The sequence below is a fragment of the Salvelinus namaycush genome, chromosome 3 (assembly GCF_016432855.1).
Source record: "Salvelinus namaycush isolate Seneca chromosome 3, SaNama_1.0, whole genome shotgun sequence".
Lineage (NCBI taxonomy): Eukaryota > Metazoa > Chordata > Actinopteri > Salmoniformes > Salmonidae > Salvelinus > Salvelinus namaycush.
Window position 1 is genome coordinate 3044986 of NC_052309.1, and position 22330 is coordinate 3067315.

At 44.4% G+C, this 22330-nt stretch overlaps 1 protein-coding gene across 1 annotated transcript; it reads right to left on the reverse strand.

Moving 5' to 3' along the window:
- Positions 1 to 1285: 1285 nt before the first annotated feature.
- On the reverse strand, positions 1286 to 20173 carry klhl8 (kelch-like family member 8). The gene is made up of 10 exons (XM_038989543.1): positions 20075 to 20173; positions 14601 to 14838; positions 12837 to 13385; positions 10953 to 11139; positions 10571 to 10714; positions 5679 to 5790; positions 5360 to 5528; positions 4376 to 4535; positions 3306 to 3507; positions 1286 to 3062 (listed from the first exon to the last, which is right to left on the reverse strand). Exons 2-10 carry the CDS (start codon positions 14814 to 14816, stop codon positions 2939 to 2941), a joined length of 1863 nt encoding a protein of 620 aa, XP_038845471.1. The 5' UTR covers positions 14817 to 14838; positions 20075 to 20173; the 3' UTR covers positions 1286 to 2938.
- Positions 20174 to 22330: the final 2157 nt, after the last annotated feature.

Consider the following 22330-nt stretch of genomic DNA (forward strand, 5'->3'; position numbering starts at 1 on the left):
ATCCCCATAGTACTACTTACCCTCTTGCTCTTTTGCACCCCAGTATCTCTACTTGATCATCATTATCTGCACATATATCACTCCAGTACTAATGCTAAATTGTAATAATTTATGCCTCTATGGCCTATTTATTGCCCATCTCCCTACTCTTCTTCATTTGCACACACTGTACATAGATTTTTCTATTTTTCTTTTGTGTTATTGACTGTACGTTTGTTTATGTGTAACTCTGTGTTGTTTTTGTCGCAATGCTTTGCTTCATCTTGGCCAGGTCGCAGTTGTAAATGAGAACTTGTTCTCAACTGGCCTACTTGGTTAAATAAAGGTGAAATAAAATAAATTACAAAATGTTCCTGTCCTGCTAAGCTTTCAAAATGTAACGAGTACTTTTGAGTGTCAGTGAAAATGTATGGAGTAAAAAGTACATACATTTTCTTTAGGAATATAGTGAAGTAAAAGTAAAAATAGAAAGTATAGATACCCCAAAAAACTACTTAAGTAAAAGTACTTGAAAGTACTACTAAGTACTTTTACACCACTGCTAATACAGACCATAAGAACATGTTAACTTCAATATGGAATTCAAAAGAGTAAAACAAATAATGACATATTGGAGCCATATCATGAATAATGACAGATATATTATAGTAACATCAACTAAATGAAGATTTTAGCTGTATGAAATACAATGCAAGACACAGCATTCATCTGAACCAATAGCAACACATTTACAAAAGCATGAACTGACACGTTCTATATTACAGTTGGCAAGTCAGTACACACCCCTGGAGTACAGTATGACACACCAGAGGTCTTACAGTTCTATTGTAGAATACAACAAACCAATGGTGCAACAATTCAATATTCCCTTAATGGAGGATACAAGAGCAAATATGCATATAATGGAGTGTACAGAACATTAAGGACCATCAGAACGGCCTCAATTCGTCAGGGCATGGACTCTACAAGGTGCCCAAAGCGTTCCACAGGGATGCTGGCCCATGTTGACTCCCAATGCTTCCTAAAGTTGTGTCAAGTTGGCTGGATGTCCTTTGGGTGGTGGACCATGCTTGATACACACATGTTGAGCGTGAAAAGAACTGCAACGCTGCTGGGTTTGACACTCAAACCGGTGTACCTGGTACCTACTACCATACCCCGTTCAAAGGCACTTCCGGCTTGCCCCATTAAATCTTTTGTCTTGCCCATTCACCCTCTGAATGGCACCCATACACAATCCATGTCTCAAAAATCTTTCTTTAACCCGTCTCCTCCCCTTCATCTACACTGATTGAAGTGGATTTAACAATTGACATCAATAAGGGATCATAGCTTTAACCTGGATTCACCTGGTTGGTCTATGTCATGGAAAGAGCATGTTTTCCTAATGCATATCATCTCTTCAAACATGTGTATTTCTAAATCAAAGTCTTGGGTCAATCTGTTGACCAACAACAGTCTTACAATCAAATCCAGAATTACCTGAAAGGCCTTGAATTGACCAGGAGGAGTCACAAGAAAATAAGGTTGAGGAAAAATCTTCAAAACACAGACACTCACTGTCAAAGAGCAGACACTCACTGGCAAAACATTTTCAAAATAGCATAAACATTTCCATAGGACAAAATATAGTGAAACCCCTGACGACGCCAGGAAGATAGTGCACAACAACAAGTCCAAGACAAGACACATAAAGAACAACACCAAAGATAAGCACTGATTTCATAAAAACTCCCAAATATAAAAATATAAAAAATCAGAACCATTTGGCAGATAGAGGATTCATCTCTTCACACGTCTGAAAGCACACTTGTTTACTGACAGCCCAGCTATCTTTGAGTAGAACACAGAGAGTATGAGGGTTAGCATTCTGCTAAGACCCTAGACTGTCTGTCCTGAGAGTTATCACTAGTCCCTCAGTCATTTCAAAACGGCACACGTTCAGTCTGGTAACAAAGACATGCAGCAACCTCTTATTGCTTCACAAATTTAGTCCAACTCTGCCAAAGACCGCCATAGTTTAATCTCAATTAAAATCAGTCTGTTAGGAATGATTGTTCAAAACGCAAATACAGGCTACAGCTAGCTAATGCTAACACGAAAGCGGTTTCAGCATCACGAAGCCTACAGCGGATAGATCTGAATGAAAGCCGTGAATTCCTAAAAAGAAAATAAACAGGAAAAAAATAAACATTGTCTATGTGTGAGTCAATAGAATGTCAGATTTCAAAAAAATAAACATTGTCTATGTGTGAGTCAATAGAATGTCAACAGATTTAAAAAAAATCCTAAACACTGATCTGTTCAGAGTCTTTACTTCACAGCTTTCCATCCTCCAGATACTGTCCATACTTCACAGTGCTCTCTCTCATACTGTTTTATATATGTGAGAGACTGCTGGGAACCCTAGGAAGATCTCTCAGTTCAGACAGTGATGATTGTGAAAGTGAGGTCTGACAGAGCATAGGTACTAACCGGTTATCTCTTAAAAAATACAAGTAGATATGCAAGGCCTGTCTAATGAGACATCTACAGCTCAACTATCAGTCAGCTATTTTCCTTTTGATAAAGTTCCAAAGCAGTCAAAACGCAAAGAAAATCAAATCATTTTTTCAAAATACACCAATCACTGAAATGCATTTGCAAACATCACAAAAAGAGAAAATATATTGATTGTTTGTAGATCAGTTTTCCACTGATAAGGTTCAGTCAGAGAAGTGTCTTCAGCTGAATAATAACAATGCACACCACCCTACATAGTGAGATCGGTTACATGACAGTCAGTGCTAAAGGGAAGTGGTGCTTTAAGGACAGCTGCTCCTAGTCAGTGTCCGTGCAGTGGGATTCAGTGCTTGTGGCTGTGCGTGGGGGACGGGTGCTGTTCTGTGCACGTCTGATCTTGTGCAGTTTTCCGGGTCAGCCTGTGGTCAGACAGCGGTCACATGCAGTCGACCACGTTGCTGGAGCCCTGGCCCACGTCTCTGATCTGGCTGATGTGAGTGGAACAGACGGCCACTCCTGCACCGGCCCGGCAGTGAGAGACAGACCCCACCAGCTCCCATCTGAGGAACACACAGTCAGACCAGGTGGTTATGTATTATGATAAAGTGTCAGTTAACCCACCAGACCTAAAACTAAAAAAAGACTAGACCCTCTTTAAGTAGAAAACAGTTGCTCATCTGTGCTAGAGCCTTGAGCATACCAGACCTGGGTGAAATACTTGGTGTGCTTGTTTAAACTTACACAGTACAACCTCTTCCTTGAACCTGAACAGTAACCCTGCTCTCTCTCTCTCCGTGTCTCACCTGTTCATACGGGGGTCGAAGGCCTCCACTGTGTTAAGATAAATGTTCCCGTTGTGACCACCGACTGCGAACACGCGACCCATGACCGTGGCCACGCCCACTCCGCCTCGGGGCGTGGTCAGCTCAGAGACGTAGTTCCATCGGGAAAGACGGGGGTCCAAACGTTCCACAGAACTCAGCGGGGAGTTGTCATCAAAACCGCCTGACGGAAGATGGTAGTTCAGTAACACCTTCGGTGGAGCCACGACTAAAAAACTATGAATCAGCAATTTCAGAGTTGAAGGCTTGTACACATCGTGTCGCGAATAAAGTAAGTTGTGTACATACTGTAGGATAACGGCTCAATCAGTACAAGACGTGATATGAATAGCATAACCCGGTCAGTGAAGCAGCACGCAGCAGGCAATAAAGATCCACACCTCTGCCCAGCAAGGTCAATGCTTATGATAGACAGTAGCTAGTAGCTAAGATAATCAGTAGCTTAACCTCCTCCACAAACACAGCAATGCTGACTCATGTCAACTAGGATCAGCTAAAAGTCAGGCCAGAGCTGTGAAACAGCCTTAGAGGACTCTACAAATTCAGCCGATAACATCACCCCACCCTTACGGATCCCTTTTAATCAGTAACCAACTTGACAAAACATGAACTTTTCTCTTTTCTGTCTCATGTTTACAAGCCAACCCCATGTGTGTGAAAAGCATGTGACCCACGTTAAATAGCAGCCAGTAGAATGGGTGGTAAACACTGATAGGAAATACAACGTGACAGTGATATGTGGTTGTCTCACCTCGTTTAGTTGAATTCACTTACTGTAAGTCACTCACATCTTCTAAATCAGTGTTTCCCAAACCAGGTCCCGGGGACCCCAGGGGGGGCACGTTTTGGGTTTGGCCCCAGCACTACACAGCCGATTCAAATAATCAACTCATCATTAAGCTTTAATTATTTGAATCAGCTGTGTAGTGCTAGAGCAAAAACCCATAACGTGCCCCCCCTGGGGTCCCCGGGACCTGGTTTGGGAAACCCTGTTGTAAATGATTAACAGTAGTATTGTGCTGTGTTCTTACCCACGACATAGAGGCATCCGTTCAGCTCACTGACTCCGTTCCCTGCTCGTCTCTGGCCCATCTCCCTGACCTCTGTCCACTTGTTGAGGTGGGGGTCAAACCTCTCCACACTGGACAGAGAGGCCACACCGTCGTTACCTCCCACAGCGTACACATGACTCTGACAGGACAGGAGAGGGTTAAACAAGTGATTCTCCGGGCTTGAAGTGGACTGAATTAGGTGCTGCTACTCATTTTTGGGGTGTTGGAACTAAGCCGATATAAAAAGAGGCTCAGCAATTCAAGAAGTACAACATTTGAGGTGTGTTCCTGTTACCGACAGGAAAGTATTGCCCACGGACATGGTCGGACTTCAATGACACAAACAGCACAGGGAATAAAATCTCTTTACTGAATGGTATAAATGGTTGTAAAATAATCTTCTGTGAGGAGGGTAATGTCACCTGTTGAGTGTTAAAATTAAGTTTCTCCATTCACAGCCATTAAACTCTTAACTGTTTCAATGTCTACCAATACAGTGCCCTTCTTTGAGAGACATTGGAAAACCTCCCTGGTCTTTGCGGGGGGGGGTAAAACCACCCTGGTCTTTGCGGGGGGGTAAAACCTCCCTGGTCTTTGCGGGGGGGGGTAAAACCTCCCTGGTCCCAGTGAGATTCCCAGAGTGAGTCCATGCAACTTATTATGTGACTTGTTAAGCAAATGTTTACTCCTGAACTTATTTAGGCTTACCATAACAAAGGGGTTGAATACTTATTGACTCAAGACATTTAAACTTTTAATTTTTCATTAATTTGAAAACAAAATCTCAAAACATAAATCCACTTTGACATTATGGGGTGTTTGTGTGCAGGCCAGTGACACAACATCTCAAATGCAGGCTATAACACAACGAAATGTGGAAAAAGTCAAGGGGTGTGAATACTTTCAGAAGGCTCTGTATAATACTGTATGTTCAGTGCAGCCATGTATCCATGCTGTTCTTACCCCTAAGGCCACAGAGCCCACCCCTCCTCTGGGTGTGTTCATGGACGCCACAGCAGTCCAGCGGTCGCTCTCGATATCGTATCTCTCCACGTCGTTGAAGCATGAGTTGTCATCTAGACCTCCGATGGCGTAGATAGGACCTCCCAGAGCTGCCAGAGCTATGCCCCTTCTATACACATACAAGACAGCATTGACAATAGGGCAGTATATCAGAGTGAGTATAATTAGGAATCTTTATGGACGGCTGTAAAACAACATTTCTAAAACAAAACTCATATTAGAGAATTGCCTTTTTTTCCCCTCCCCAGACATGACATACCTCTTAGTGTTCATGGAAGCCTTCATCATCCACTTGTTAGTGAGAGGATCAAACATCTCCATGTTACCCAGGTGTTCACTGCCATCATGCCCCCCTACTGCATACACTTTACCTGAGGACACCAGAGCAACGATAGGACTACGAGACCATAGACAACTCACAACCTGACATATACTAAATATGGTCCTGAGACAACAAAGAGGGAATTAGTCAAATTAAAATGAGCCCTGTGCAGGGCAGCACGTCTGGCCCTTAAATGTACATGGAGAGCTAACATGAATATGTCAATCTCTTCTAGCTCAAAATAGAGGATTGACTTCATCACTACTGTAAGAAGTATTGACATGATGAATGCACCGAGCTGTCTGTTTAAACTACTAGCACACAGCTCAGACACCCATGGATACCCCACAAGACATGCCACAAAAGGTCTCTTCACATTCCAGAACAGACTGTGGGAGGCGCACAGTAGTACACAGAGCCATGACTATATGGAGCTCTATTCCACATCAAGTAACTCATGCCAGCAGTAAAATCTGATATAAAAAAACAGATAAAAAAAACATATGGAACAGCGGGACTGTGCAGAGACAAATGCATTTACACACACGATAATATACGCACTATACTAAGGCTGTCCACGACAAGGGCTGTCCCCAAACAAAAAAATCTTTGTAGACCGAGTCATCTGTTCCAAACGATTGGTCGACATTTTAAAACGTATATTTTTCCATATATAGATGTTGAATAAAATCAACTATATATGTAGGCCACTGAGCTTGTCTGATGCTTTAAGCACCGCGATTAAAAAGGAAGACACATAAATGACTAAAGAGGGAGCCAGAGATCAATATGGCCTTAACAGATCAATATAGTCTAACCAGAAGAAGACAACCTGTTCCAGACCCTTCTCCCGTTGCTGCTGGCCTTCGTAGCAGCCATTACACTCCTGAAGTTGCCGGGTAATGGGCTACACCAGCGGTCGGCAACCTTTTTCCACGTGGAGTGCCAAGTTATCGTACCATTTTTACTGATAAAAGTCTTCATATCTCAAAATCAGATGTTATGTGGTTTTAATCACAATTCTATGAAAATAATACAAATCTAAAAGTAACTTCTATTGCCATTACGTAAAAATAGCCTACATAAAGCCAACAAAATAAAAACAATTGCAGCCTGCAGACTGAAAATATCCAGAAAAAAAAAAAAATCCTATAAATCACATTGGCTACACATGGCCTGTCTACAAGGAACTGGAAACATTGTATCAACTATTAACTTGGTCTGGCCCAGTGGTAGCAAACTTCCAACATTGTATAAAACATTTCCTTCCCTCAGAGTTTCCTGCTCAAGTGAGGTCCAGACATACAGACACAGCTGTAGGCTATTTGCACAAGGGATAAGAAGTAATCAGGTAGGCCTATTTTATGATGTTTTCACCGGATCAGAGCATGACATTTTTCCCCCTTCATGCCAAGTGGTTATCGAAATGGAGAGAGCTGGAAAGATTTTTTAAATAGACTACGTTGAGGAACTATTGTCATTCTCAATGGATGTAAAAACAGACTTTGTTTACTTGCTGTTGGAGGTGAAGAAAAAATTACTTTGAGAAGTTCCACAGTGATGGTGAGTTAAGCCAATCAGAAACAGTATCAGATCCCCAAATGGGCAGATTTATAAATCAGGTGATCTGTAAGCCTACATTTGAGCGCAGGCCAGGTAGCCTAAGCCTGCTTCTATGCGTAATCAGGTGCACGTCCTTACTCCACATTGACAGGAGCGCCACAAACAAAAGACAATGTATAAATTGACACCTCGTAAATGGAATGAAATTAACACAAACGTTTTTCTCACAAGTGTAACCTAGGTTGTGCGCTCTGCAGGAAACGTGTCCAATCAGACAATGACAACGGTATGACTGTAATAACAACATACTGAATACATTAACAGGAATGACAGTAACAAACATTGTAATTAGAAATGATGGTAATTAACAGTAAATGTACTACTGGTGATACTGGTGTGTCATCCCTGCGGCCTCCGTAATGGATTAGTCCACTCAGACAGGCCTCCACAATGGATTAGTCCACTCAGACAGGCCTCCACAATGGATTAGTCCACTCAGACAGGCCTCCGCAATGGATTAGTCCACTCAGACAGGTGTGAATCAGACAGGCGTCTTATGCGCCATAGATTTTTTAAATGTATTTGCAACTACTCGACAAAAAGTAAAAAAATTGGGTCGACCAACAGCATATCAACCAAACAATCAATCAGTCGACTAAACAGGGTCAGCACTAACATGTACATTTTGTGGACTTTGTGTTGTAGATATGTGGTAGTAGAGTAGTGGCCTGAGGGTACAAACTTAATGTGGTGTGAAAGGTATTGTAATGTTTTAAAAATTGTGTAATGGCCTTAATTTCGTTGGGCCCCAGGAAGAGTACTGTAGCTGCTGCATTGGCAGGAACTAATGGGGATCCATAATAAACCCCAGGAAGAGTAGCTGCTGCCTTGGCAGGAACTAATGGGGATCCATAATAAACCCCAGGAAGAGTAGCTGCTGCATTGGCAGGAACTAATGGGGATCCATAATAAACCCCAGGAAGAGTAGCTGCTGCCTTGGCAGGAACTAATGGGGATCCATAATAAACCCCAGGAAGAGTAGCTGCTGCCTTGGCAGGAACTAATGGGGATCCATAATAAACCCCAGGAAGAGTAGCTGCTGCATTGGCAGGAACTAATGGGGATCCATAATAAACCCCAGGAAGAGTAGCTGCTGCCTTGGCAGGAACTAATGGAGATCCATAATAAACCCCACGAAGAGTAGCTGCTGCCTTGGCAGGAACTAATGGAGATCCATAATAAACCCCAGGAAGAGTAGCTGCTGCCTTGGCAGGAACTAATGGAGATCCATAATAAACCCCAGGAAGAGTACTATAGCTGCTGCATTGGCAGGAACTAAATGGGGATCCATAATAAACCCCAGGAAGAGTAGCTGCTGCCTTGGTAGGAACTAATGGGGATCCATAATAAACCCCAGGAAGAGTACTATAGCTGCTGCCTTGGCAGGAACTAATGGGGATCCATAATAAACCCCAGGAAGAGTAGCTGCTGCCTTGGCAGGAACTAATGGGGATCCATAATAAACCCCAGGAAGAGTAGCTGCTGCATTGGCAGGAACTAATGGGGATCCATAATAAACCCCAGGAAGAGTAGCTGCTGCCTTGGCAGGAACTAATGGGGATCCATAATAAACCCCAGGAAGAGTAGCTGCTGCCTTGGCAGGAACTAATGGAGATCCATAATAAACCCCAGGAAGAGTAGCTGCTGCCTTGGCAGGAACTAATGGAGATCCATAATAAACCCCAGGAAGAGTACTATAGCTGCTGCATTGGCAGAAACTAATGGGGATCCATAATAAACCCCAGGAAGAGTAGCTGCTGCATTGGCAGGAACTAAATGGGGATCCATAATAAACCCCAGGAAGAGTAGCTGCTGCATTGGCAGGAACTAATGGGGATCCATAATAAACCCCAGGAAGAGTACTATAGCTGCTGCATTGGCAGGAACTAATGGGGATCCATAATAAACCCCAGGAAGAGTAGCTGCTGCATTGGCAGGAACTAATGGGGATCCATAATAAACCCCAGGAAGAGTAGCTGCTGCCTTGGCAGGAACTAATGGGGATCCATAATAAACCCCAGGAAGAGTAGCTGCTGCATTGGCAGGAACTAATGGGGATCCATAATAAACCCCAGGAAGAGTAGCTGCTGCATTGGCAGGAACTAATGTGGATCCATAATAAACCCCAGGAAGAGTAGCTGCTGCATTGGCAGGAACTAATGGGGATCCATAATAAACCCCAGGAAGAGTAGCTGCTGCCTTGACAGAAACAAAATGGGGATCCATAATAAATACTAATAATCTCAGACTCTGTGCTCTGATCATCCCTGAGAGATTCCACACAGCCCTCGTAACATAAACATAATTATTATGATGGCTGCTCTCCCAACACACATCTATTCTCCATCCTTAATCTGCAAAGCATTCAGTGAGTACAGGGGGAAACAGCACCTAAGACCAGTTTTGGAGTTCTGGCTCTCTATCCATTTTCTATCCCTCCCTCCCCCTCCCTCTACCTCTCTCCTCCTCTCTCTCGCCCTCCCTCCCTCTCCCTCCCTCCCTCTCCACCTCTCTCTCCACCCTCCCTCCCTCTCTCTCCCTCCCTCCCTCTCCACCTCTCTCTCCACCCTCCCTCCCTCTCTCTCCCTCCCTCTCCACCTCTCTCCCTCCCTCCCTCTCCATCCTCCACCTCTCCCTCCCCTCTCCCTCCCTCCCTCTCCATCCTCCACCTCTCTCCCTCCCTCTCTCCATCCTCCACCTCTCTCCCTCCACCCTCCCTCCCTCTCCATCATCCACCTCCCTCCCTCATCTCTCTCTCTCCCCCCCTCCCTCCCTCTCCCCTCCCTCCCCCACCTCTCTCTCTCCTCCTCTCTCTCGCCCTCCCTCCCTCGCCCTCCCTCTCCCTCCCTCCCTCTCCACCTCTCTCTCCACCCTCCCTCCCTCTCTCTCCCTCCCTCTCCACCTCTCTCCCTCCCTCCCTCTCCATCCTCCACCTCTCCCTCCCTCCCTCTCCATCCTCCCTCCCTCCCTCTCCATCCTCCACCTCTCTCCCTCCCTCTCTCCATCCTCCACCTCTCTCCCTCCACCCTCCCTCCCTCTCCATCATCCACCTCCCTCCCTCATCTCTCTCTCTCCCCCCTCCCTCCCTCTCCCCTCCCTCCCCCACCTCTCTCTCTCCCTCCCTCCCCCACCTCTCTCTCTCCCTCCATCCCCCACCTCTCTCTCTCCCTCCATCCCCCACCTCTCTCTCTCCCTCCATCTCTCACCTCCTACAGAGATGACTCCAACATGCCGTCTCCTACTGTTCATCTCAGGTCCAAAGAACCAGCTGTTCTTGCTGATGGAGTAACACTCGATGCTGCGGAACGGGTCACCAGAACCACCCCGCCCACCCACACAGAACAACACACCTGAAGATGAGGCAGAGGTCAGAGGTTAGAAGTTATGTAGTAGTTCAGAGCAGGTAAAAATAAAACACCAAGCTCAACACATGAATATCCACCCTGAGGAATCAATCAACGATTTAGGTATTTGTCAGGCTCGTAAATATATAAAATTAAGATTTTTCCTTTATCATTGTTCTGCAATGTCCTCAACGCTATCACATAGCTGATTGACAATTAGTTGGACAAGCTGCCAGTCTGTTACCTGCAGTGTGTTTCCTAGGTGTTGTTCTGACAGAATACTCAAAGTCCGGGACAACCTTGTTGCTAAGGTGCAGGTGATAGTTCCTGGCCTCATCCAGCAGATCTCTGCAGCTCAGGTTCCCTCTGATCATCTCCTCTTTGGCCACCGTGGCCGTCAGGAAGTCTACTGGGAGCAGGGGGAGACGCACCTACAGGAGGTATGGATACACAGCACAGCACACAGTCAACACACACTGCACAGCACACAGTCAACACGCACTGCACAGCACACAGTCAACACGCACTGCACAGCACACAGTCAACACGCACTGCACAGCACACAGTCAACACGCACTGCACAGCACACAGTCAACACACACAGCACACAGTCAACACGCACTGCACAGCACACAGTCAACACGCACTGCACAGCACACAGTCAACACGCACTGCACAGCACACAGTCAACACACACAGCACACAGTCAACACGCACTGCACAGCACACAGTCAACACACACTGCACAGCACACAGTCAACACACACTGCACAGCACACAGTCAACACGCACTGCACAGCACACAGTCAACACACACAGCACACAGTCAACACGCACTGCACAGCACACAGTCAACACACACTGCACAGCACACAGTCAACACGCACTGCACACAGTCAACACGCACAGCACAGCACACAGTCAACACACACTGCACACAGTCAACACGCACTGCACAGCACACAGTCAACACGCACTGCACACAGTCAACACGCACAGCACAGCACACAGTCAACACACACTGCACACAGTCAACACGCACTGCACACAGTCAACACACACTGCACAGCACACAGTCAACACACACTGCACACAGTCAACACGCACAGCACAGCACACAGTCAACACACACTGCACACAGTCAACACGCACTGCACACAGTCAACACGCACAGCACACAGTCAACACGCACTGCACACAGTCAACACGCACTGCACAGCACACAGTCAACACGCACTGCACACAGTCAACAAGCACTGCACTGCACACAGTCAACAAGCACTGCACAGCACACAGTCAACAAGCACTGCACAGCACACAGTCAACACGCACTGCACAGCACACAGTCAACACGCACTGCACAGCACACAGTCAACACACACTGCACAGCACACAGTCAACACACACTGCACAGCACACAGTCAACACACTGCACAGCACACAGTCAACACACACTGCACACAGTCAACACACACTGCACACAGTCAACAAGCACTGCACTGCACACAGTCAACACACACAGCACACAGTCAACACGCACTGCACAGCACACAGTCAACACACACTGCACAGCACACAGTCAACACACACTGCACAGCACACAGTCAACACACACTGCACAGCACACAGTCAACACACACTGCACAGCACACAGTCAACACACACTGCACACAGTCAACACACACTGCACACAGTCAACACACACTGCACAGCACACAGTCAACACACACTGCACAGCACACAGTCAACACACACTGCACAGCACACAGTCAACACACACTGCACAGCACACAGTCAACACACACAGCACACAGGGGGTCATAAACATTAACACAGAAGCATCTGTCCTGCAGGGCAGCCGGACACAAACACAGCACAGAGTCAAACACTACACACACACACACACACACAGTCAAACACTACACACACACAGTCACACACTACACACACAGTCAAACACTACACACACACACAGTGTCAAACACTACACACAACTACAACTAAGTATTGATGAGGAAAATGTTCCACAAACACAACATACAACACCTACAAGCATAAATTAAATATACCAAATAGTGGAGTTTTTTAAAATTGGTCTGCCTGTGTAAACGCAATCTTTCAGACCTACCTGAGTCATGATCTGCTGCAGCCAGGCCTCGTGGTGTTGAGGGTTATTCTTCAGCCACTTGACAGCAGCGGTGTACACCTGAGTCTCAGAGTGAATGTTCAGATCACTGGAGGACAACAGGGTTCTCAGGTGAGGAGGCGACACGCACGGGAAGTCCTCACAGTCCACCACTTCCCGGAAGTGTTCGCAAGCGTAGCGATCCGCCATGTCCATCAGGTCGACGCGGTTGTGGCTCTCGGCAAAGGTGCGGACAGCCAGGCAGTTGGAGGGGTGGAAGTGGGCCTTCATGTACTCACAGCAGGCTCTGGCTACCAACTCTACCTGCAGTATACAGGCTGCGTAGAGGAGAGGCTGCACGTTGTCCACTGTCAGGGTCAGACGAGAGGAGTAGGCGAAACGCACCAGGTCGTGGATGGCGTCTCCGTCAAAGTCCTTGATCTCAATCAGGTCCTGTTTGGCCTCGGACATCTCAGACAGGAACATGGCCCTGAAATAAGGGATGACACATGCCAGCACCAGCTTGTGGCATGGTATCAGCCTGCTGCCCACCTGAACACAATGAGAGAAAAGGAGAGAGAGAGAGAGAGTTAATGCAAGCTCACACGTTATTCATTCCCTGAACTATTCGGTCCACAAAAGGTTTTGTTGGTTAATTTGAGTCTCTTTTTTTATTTTTTATTATTATTTTAAATAGGCCTAACTGGTTCCCACCAAACTTCACAAAAACAGACATAAGGCTATTATTTTTTGCCTTGGAGACAAATAGAATTAGGAATTAGAATACCAGAATGGACATGGACCTTCTTATGATGGGGTAAAGTGCAGCCATTTTGGTCAGGGAGTTGGTCAACCATGGTTTGCCAACCCTTTTGATAAGATAGTGTAAAATAATGCATTTTGAATCATTTTTCTGCACTGTATGTTTGTTAGCTAGCCAGACAGTTTTGGAGGAATGATATCATAAATTATTCAAATTAAAATGCCAATATGCCAACATTCCATTCAAAAAATGCAGTCAATCCACAGACTGGCTGTCATCAGTTGATGATAGGACTTAGACAAGTTGTAAATGCAAGTACTAATATTTTATCATAATAGTACTCACAGCTTTCCAAGAAAACTAACAAGTAGACATTTACATATATTTTAGAGGCTATTTATACAGAAAGTGTATAAAACCCAAATAAACTATTTATAATTATGACTATTTTAGGTTGACAATAATTACTACACAATTTATGATATCACATGCCTTACTTTTATTTTCCTGCATAAATCAAATCAAGATTAAGCCTCTACTGCCATTGGCTACCTGCGGCAGGTAGCCTAGTGGTTAGAGCATTGGGCCAGTAACCGAAAGGTTGCTGTATCGAATCCCCGAGCTGACAAGGTAAAAATCTGTTGTTCTGCCCCTGAACAAGGCAGTTAACCCACTGTTCCTAGGCCGTATTTGAAAATAAGAATGTGTTCTTAACTGACTTGCCTAGTTAAATAAAGATAAAACATTTTTTTAAATACAAATTCTAATTAGACTGGTTTGGATTTCTCCCTGACCAATATGGCTGCCATTTTCACTCCATTCTGGAACTTTGAGTGTTAATGACATCTCAGCCCCTCTAGTAATTTAATAGCATCTCTATGCTTTACCCATTGTTTGGGATACCCATTTCACAAATAGCTAGTAGCCAAAGAGCTAGTGGCTGAGCATTGTGAACACTATAAAACCTCACTCTGTCTGTCCCTCATGTCTATGTCCAGACCTACCTTCAGTGTGACATCACAGAGCTCCCCCACTTCGTAGAACTGCCTCAGGGAGTCGTGGAAGTCCTTCCATGCCTCATGGGCCTCAAATACAAAGGATCCGTCAGGCTCAGAGTCTCCATCAGGCCTGGTGGTGGTGGTGGTGCTCTGACGGTTCTCCTTCTCCTGCTTGAGCTTATGCTGCTTGGCATGCTCCGGCACCATGTCGCCTGGAGCCATCACAGTCTACAGTGAGTCAGACCTGGGAGGAGAGAGGGGCAAGATGAAGGGGAGAAAATTCAGAGAGCTTGTTAGAAGAAAGGGGGGAGGGGGGTTAGCCTAGTCCTGTACATTTACAGCCAACCAAATGTTCCCTCTGTCCCACACTCAGTGGAAAAAGAGGTCAAGCTAATTCTCACAGGAGGCTAAATGTATGATGACACGGTTGGGAGTAGAGAGCTGTAGACTAGAGACGCCATTGAGCCTCTGTGTGACGTCTCTATCTCTCGCTGTCAAACTGATATGGCACAGCCTATAAAACAGAGCATCGCAAAGCACATTTCCACCCACATTCGACAGATTATGTGGCTTCTCCGGTGAGCTTTCTGCTGCTGAATAGACTCCCTGAGACAATGTGGCCAAAGGCTTCACCGCCCCCTCGTCACTATTCTCAAGGACAGAAGACATTTTGCAGAGATAATGTGGCCAAAGGCTTCACCGCCCCCTCGTCACTATTCTAAAGGGCAGAAGACATCTATTGTAGGGGTGTAACATTCACCATGACACAACAGTCCTTGATTCAAATGTTTAAGATTCAAATGTTTAAGATACGACTGCATCAGACCACAAACCAATCCATGATATAGCATCGGTCAGAAAATCAATTAAAACATTATGAATCGCCGATTCACTCTTTTGTTGTTGTTGCTCATATTAGTTTCTACCTTCCGAAAATACCTCATTTTGTGACATTTTGTGTCGAAACTAAGCATTTAACTGCATTGACAGTCATTGAGCACGCAGAACAACTCTAGGGAGTAGCCTAGTCAAACTGCACACTGTGCCCAGGTTTGCTCGCAATATTAGGCTTTAGACGTTGAGTGACAACCCTGTGTAATTTGCTAGGTTACAGTTATCCATGCATTGTTGAAAATTGTGTTTTTCCAGAATAAAAGTAAGCTACCGGAGACACAACTCATCTGTCTATAGCTGCTGAACGAGGCTGACAATAGATTTTGATTTTGATTGTTCAGGTTCACCATGAGCAATATTTTTTAGTAGTTCAGTGTATAAAAAGGTCTTTTTTTCCCCTTTTTTTTTTGATATACAGGGTAAAGTCATATTTTCATAATGAGGAATCACTTTTTGCGAGGTGCACTGCATGGCCAAAGCTGGAGGACAAAATGAGCTCACAAAGCTTCCAAACAGTCAAAACCATTTGATTTTGAGATGAGGGGTGAAATCCAATTGTTGTGCTATATATTCATTGGCTAGGTCATAGCTCATTTGTAAATAAGTATTGATACATTACCAGCTGAAACACTTCATCTGTTAAAAATGACAAGTTAATGAGTGGGTGATGGTGATTTCAGAACCAGTGGAGGGGGACAAAAAAAACTAAATCTGATAGTGGTAGTGGGGTGGTAGATGCCTAGTCTCCTTTATGGCTCTAATCAGATAGTAGTAATGGGGTGGTAGATGCCTAGTCTCCTTTATGGCTCAGATCTGATAGTGGGGTGGTAGATGCCTAGTCTCCTTTATGGCTCTAATCAGATAGTGGTAATGGGGTGGTAGATGTCTAGTCTCCTTTATGGCTCTAATGTGATAGTGGGGTAGTAGATGCCTAGTCTCCTTTATGGCTCTAATCTGATAGTGGTAATGGGGTGGTAGATGCCTAGTCTCCTTTATGGCTCAGATCTGATAGTGGGGTGGTAGATGCCTAGTCTCCTTTATGGCTCTAATCTGATAGTGGTAGTGGAGTGGTAGATGTCTAGTCTCCTTTATGGCTCTAATCTGATAGTGGGGTGGTAGATGCCTAGTCTCCTTTATGGCTCTAATCTGATAGTGGTAGTGGGGTGGTAGATGTCTAGTCTCCTTTATGGCTCTAATCTGATAGTGGTAGTGGGGTGGTAGATGCCTAGTGTCCTTTATGGCTCTAATCTGATAGTGGTAGTGGGGTGGTAGATGCCTAGTCTCCTTTATGGCTCAGATCAGGTACCTACATAGTATACACGTTAGACATGCATCATTCACACAAACACCCAGCTCAGACAGGCCCAGCTCAGAGAGGCCCAGCCCAGAGAGGCCCAGCCCAGAGAGGCCCAGCCCAGAGAGGCCCAGCTATTGAGCGCTATCAGCAGCAGATTTTAATTTCGAATGGAACATGAATGTTGATACAACAAATGTTTAGTGCATTTTGTTCACTAATTAAACCAAACCTAATTGTTTCAAACCAAAATGTAGCATTCCTGTATAGTATCAGAACCCATGTATCTACACTGAGCAAAAATATAAACGCAACATGTAAAGTGTTGGTCCCGTGTTTCATGAGCTGAAATAAAGATCGCAAAAATGTTCCATATATCACAAAAAGCTTATTTCTCAAAAATGATGTGCACAAATTTGTTTACATCCCTGTTAGTAAGCAAGATAATCCATCCATCTGACAGGTGTGGCATATCAAGAAGCTGATTAAACAGCATGATCATTACACAGGTGCCCCTTGTGCTGGGGACAATAAAAGGCCACTCTAAAATGTGCAGTTTTGTCACACAATGCCACAGCTGTCTCAAGTTGAGGAAGTATGGAATTGGCATACTGACTGCAGGAATGTCAACAAGAGCTGTTGCCAAAGAATTGAATGTTCACTTCTCTACCATAAGCCATCGTTTTAGAGAATTTGGCAGTACATCCAATCGACCTCACAACCGCAGACCACGTGTATGGCGTCGTGTGGGAAAGCGGATTTGCTGATCTCAACGTTGTGAACAGAGTGCCCCATGGTGGGGGTGGGGTTATGTATGGTATGGGCTGGCATAAGATACGGACAATGAACACAATGGCAATTTTAATGCACAGAGATACCGTGACGAGATCCTGAGGCCCTTTGTCATGCCATTCATCCGCCATCTCATGTTCCAGCATGATAATGCACAGCCCCGTGTCGCAGAGATCTGTACACAATTCCTGGAAGCTGAAAATGTCCCAGTTCTTCCATGGCCTGCAAACTCCCCAGACATGTCACCCATTGAGCATTTTTGGGATGCTCTGGATCGACGTGTACGACACGGTGTTCCAGTTCCCACCAAAATCCAACAACTTTGCACAGCCATTGAATGAGACAACATTCAACATGCCACAATCAACAGCCTGATCAACTTTATGTGAAGGAGATGTGCCACCCTGCATGCAAATTGTGGTCACACCAGATACTGACTGGTTTTCTGATCCACACCCCTACTTTTTTTCTCTGAACAACAGGTGCATATCTGTATTCCCAGTCATGTGAAATCCATAGATTAGGGCCTAATAGATTTATTTCAATTGACTGATTTCCTTATATGAACAGTAACTCAGTAAAAACATTTAAATTGTTTTGTTTATATTTTTGTTCAGTATAGATACGTATTGATTCGTCTTGAGAGAGAATATGGCAGAATACAGAGTAGTCATTCCCTCTGCAAGGCAATCAAACAAGCAAAATGTCAGTATAGAGAAAGTGGATTCGCAATTCAACAGCCCAGACACGAGATGTACGTGGTAGAGTCTACAGACAATCACGGACTACAAAAGGAAAACCAGCCACATCGCGGACACCGACAAGCTAAATACCTTCTTTGCCCGCTTTGAGGATAATACAGTGCTACCGACTCGGCCTGCTACCAAGGACTGTGGGCTCTCCTTCTCCGATAGCCGACATGAGTACGACATTTAAACGTGTTAACCCTCGCAAGGCTGCCGGCCCAGACAGCATCCCTAGCCGTGTCCTGGGGCCCCACAAGGGTGAATGCTCAGCCCCCTCCTGTACTCCCTGTTCACCCATGACTTTGTGGCCATGCACGCCTCCAACTCGATCATAAAGTTTGTGACATTGGGTGCTGTAGGTGTCCTGGAGGGCAGGTAGTTTGCCCCCGGTGATGCGTTGTGTAGACCGCACCACCCTCTGGAGAGCCCTGCGGTTGTGGGCGGTGCAGTCTGTTGTTAATTTTATATATCAACATTCCAACCTCGTTTGGCATGATCTATTCAATTATGGCATAATTCTACTATTTGTATTCATTTGCATCACTGTCAATTACATACTTTTATTTTGAAGGCTAACCGCAAAGTCCACTATTGTGGCTAATCCTTATGGTGGCTAGCTTCACATAGATGGGTCCGACCACCATTAATCAAATAAGAACTGTCTTATAAATGAGAGTTATTTTAGATGACAACTAGCGCTATATAGTTAGCTAGCTAACTATAGCTACTGAAACAGATGATGTCATTTTGCTATGTTTTTGGGGAAGAACATTGTTTGCATCCATGAGCTAGCTTTTATTTTTATGACCAGCACTGTAGGTGGGTGAGACAACTTTACCAGCATCATAGCATACCTATCGATGAATCATTGTGACATATGAAATACGAGTGATAGTGTAATCAATGTTTAATAACTACGTAAAACATTTATGAAAGCGTTAAATGATTATGTGACGTGCAGTCATATTCAGTTCCTGATTGGTCAACAAGCTTATTTGACACGTCAAATAGTGTTATTTGACGTCTCTTTTTTTCTATTGCACTCCACACTGCCCTTTCTCACCTAATCAAATAGCTACCCAGACTATTTGCATTGCCGCCCACCCCTACGCTGCTGCTACTCTCTGTTATTATCTATGCGTAGTCACTTTAAGAACTCTACATACATATTACCTCAATTACCTCGACACCGGTACCCCTGAATATAGCCCCGCTATTGTTATTTACTGCTACTCTTTAAATATGTGTTATTCTTATCTCTTACTTATTTTTGTATTTTCTTAAAACTGCATTGTTGGTTAAGGGCTTGTAAGTAAGCATTTCACTGTAACATCTACACCTGTTGAATTTGGCGCATGTGACAAATACAATTTAATGTATGGTTGTTATGCTAGCTCACTTGCTAATGACTGTTAGCTGGGTAAATAGCTAGCTAGAGTTAGCGGTATTCATACGTCTCATATCTTTGCGATACTATAACTTAGAGTATAAGTGTCGGTAGGAGTATGAACAATCATAAGTAATATATTTACTGGTGTAGTTATATTTTTTGCTAGTTAAACAAGCAATCTGTTCAAATTCATTGGTTAGCAAGAAGCTAACGAACGTTAACTAGCTAGCTGAAAATTAGCTACTAACGTTACTGAACTCATGCAAGATGTTGGAGGAAACGAATTACTGTTACCCTCGGTATACATTTACTACATGGAACACGTTGAGCCAATCTACATTAGACAAATTTATTTTTCTGTTACCTCATCTTGAAAAAATCCAATCCCACTTTCATTTACAGACACAGAATTTAAACCATTCGACCGCTCTGGACGATATGGTGTATGCGCAGACATCAATTCGGGGCGTTTCTTGATGTGGTCGTTCCTTGATATCAGGAAATAACCATTGGTGCCTGCCATTGGTCAGTTCCGGTGTTACGAGACTAATGTTCTCTCGACAGATTATTTGTTTTTATTTTATTTCACCTTTTTTTAACCAGGTTGGCCAGTTGAGAACAAGTTCTCATTTACAACTGCGACCTGGCCAAGATAAAGCAAAGCAGTGTGACACAAACAACACAGAGTTACACATGGAATAAACAAACATACAGTCAATAATACAATATAAAAAAAGTATATCTACAGTTTAAATAGCAAGTTAGGATAACTAACTAACAAAACAAAGTTAGGAGAATAGGGTGAAGGTTAGGCGTAGCTACAGTTTTCCCCGAGCGAAAGAAACGGCCACGGACTAATGGCGAGTATCAATGGGTGTAAATTCATATCAAGAAACGCCGATAACAGAAAACGGCCCTAATTGCGGTTTGCAATTACACACTTCTCGCTCTGGCACAGATGTTGCAATTTCTTCTTCTTTGTCTTTTATATTATAATGGCGGTCCGCAAACAAACGGTTCAGGTGCATGCCCCCACCTACTGTGCTGGAGTGTGCGATCATTATGGTTTGCCAAATTCTGTACTGCACATTTTGTATATGTGTGTGTGTTTATATATATATATAATAACAAATAAACAAATACATCCCTACTAACTTCTAACAAACACTCTACCAGTGTGAGTGGAGGAAGCCAGCTGTGGCCAACCAGGTTCAGTCAGTGGAGGACTTGTACCTGTGTAACGGATGTGAAATGGCTAGCTAGTTAGCGGGTACGCGCTAGTAGCGTTTCAATCAGTTACGTCACTTGCTCTGAAACCTAGATGTAGTGTTGCCCCTTGCTCTGCAAGGGCCGCGGCTTTTGTGGAGCGATGGGTAACGACGCTTGTTGTTGATGTGTGCAGAGGGTCCCTGGTTCGCGCCCGTGTCGGGGCGAGGGGACGGTTTAAAGTTATACTGTTACATTGATGCTGTTGACCCGGATCACTGGTTGCTGCGGAAAAAGGAGGAGGTTGAAAGGGGGGTGAGTGTAACGGATGTGAAATGGCTAGCTAGTTAGCGGGTACGCGCTAGTAGCGTTTCAATCAGTTACGTCACTTGCTCTGAAACCTAGATGTAGTGTTGCCCCTTGCTCTGCAAGGGCCGCGGCTTTTGTGGAGCGATGGGTAACGACGCTTCGTGGGTGTCAGTTGTTGATGTGTGCAGAGGGTCCCTGGTTCGCGCCCGTGTCGGGGCGAGGGGACGTACTAAAGTTATACTGTTACACCTGGACGGACAGTACAAGCCTCTGTACCTAGAGCCCGCAGAGTAGGATCTTCAGTGGCTAAGGAACCATCTCCCGGGCAGATTCAGTGGAATGGCATACCTCCTTGAACCAGAGCCAGAACAACTGCTACCATCCCTGTCTGTACCAGCGGAGGTCTATATTTAATCCCTTATAATTTATATATGAAGGAGGTGAGATCTATTTAATTTCATGGTGTCAGAATGTACTGCTGTATTAAATCAATTCAGAACTAACTTGTTGACATGTTCTATTGCAGATTCAAAACCCAGATACATTTATTGTAGAATGTATCTATATTCATCAACGAATAAGCATATTTGACAAGAATGCACCTAGTCACCCATCAATCACCTGAACTCCAACAATCACATTGTTTTAAAGAAATCTAAATAGTAAACAATGAATACATATGCCTTTCATACATAACATATAACCATCTGACTCTATTATTTATAGAGTCAGAAATGATTTATTAATCAATGCCACAAACCTGGGACATCGAAGAGCACCATATGAACTGTTATTACTATCAGAGAGAGCACAGATTCTTCCGCTTTCAATTTTAGGAATTAGAACAGCACAAAAGGTCAAACAGCATATTGTGCTTTTTGGTGGGTGAGTTACAAACTGAGAAACAACTGTATGTGTCAGGTACATTTAATATAAAATACTAGGTCAACTCCAACAGAATGAGAAACACACTTAACGGACTCAGAACAAGGAAGCTATGCCTAAAAGCAGCTATAGCAACCGTTCTTGTCATGTTGCTGCTGTCTGTAGTGAGCAACACATTTAACACTGCATTCAGGTCAGTTGTGAGCAACAAATTTAACAC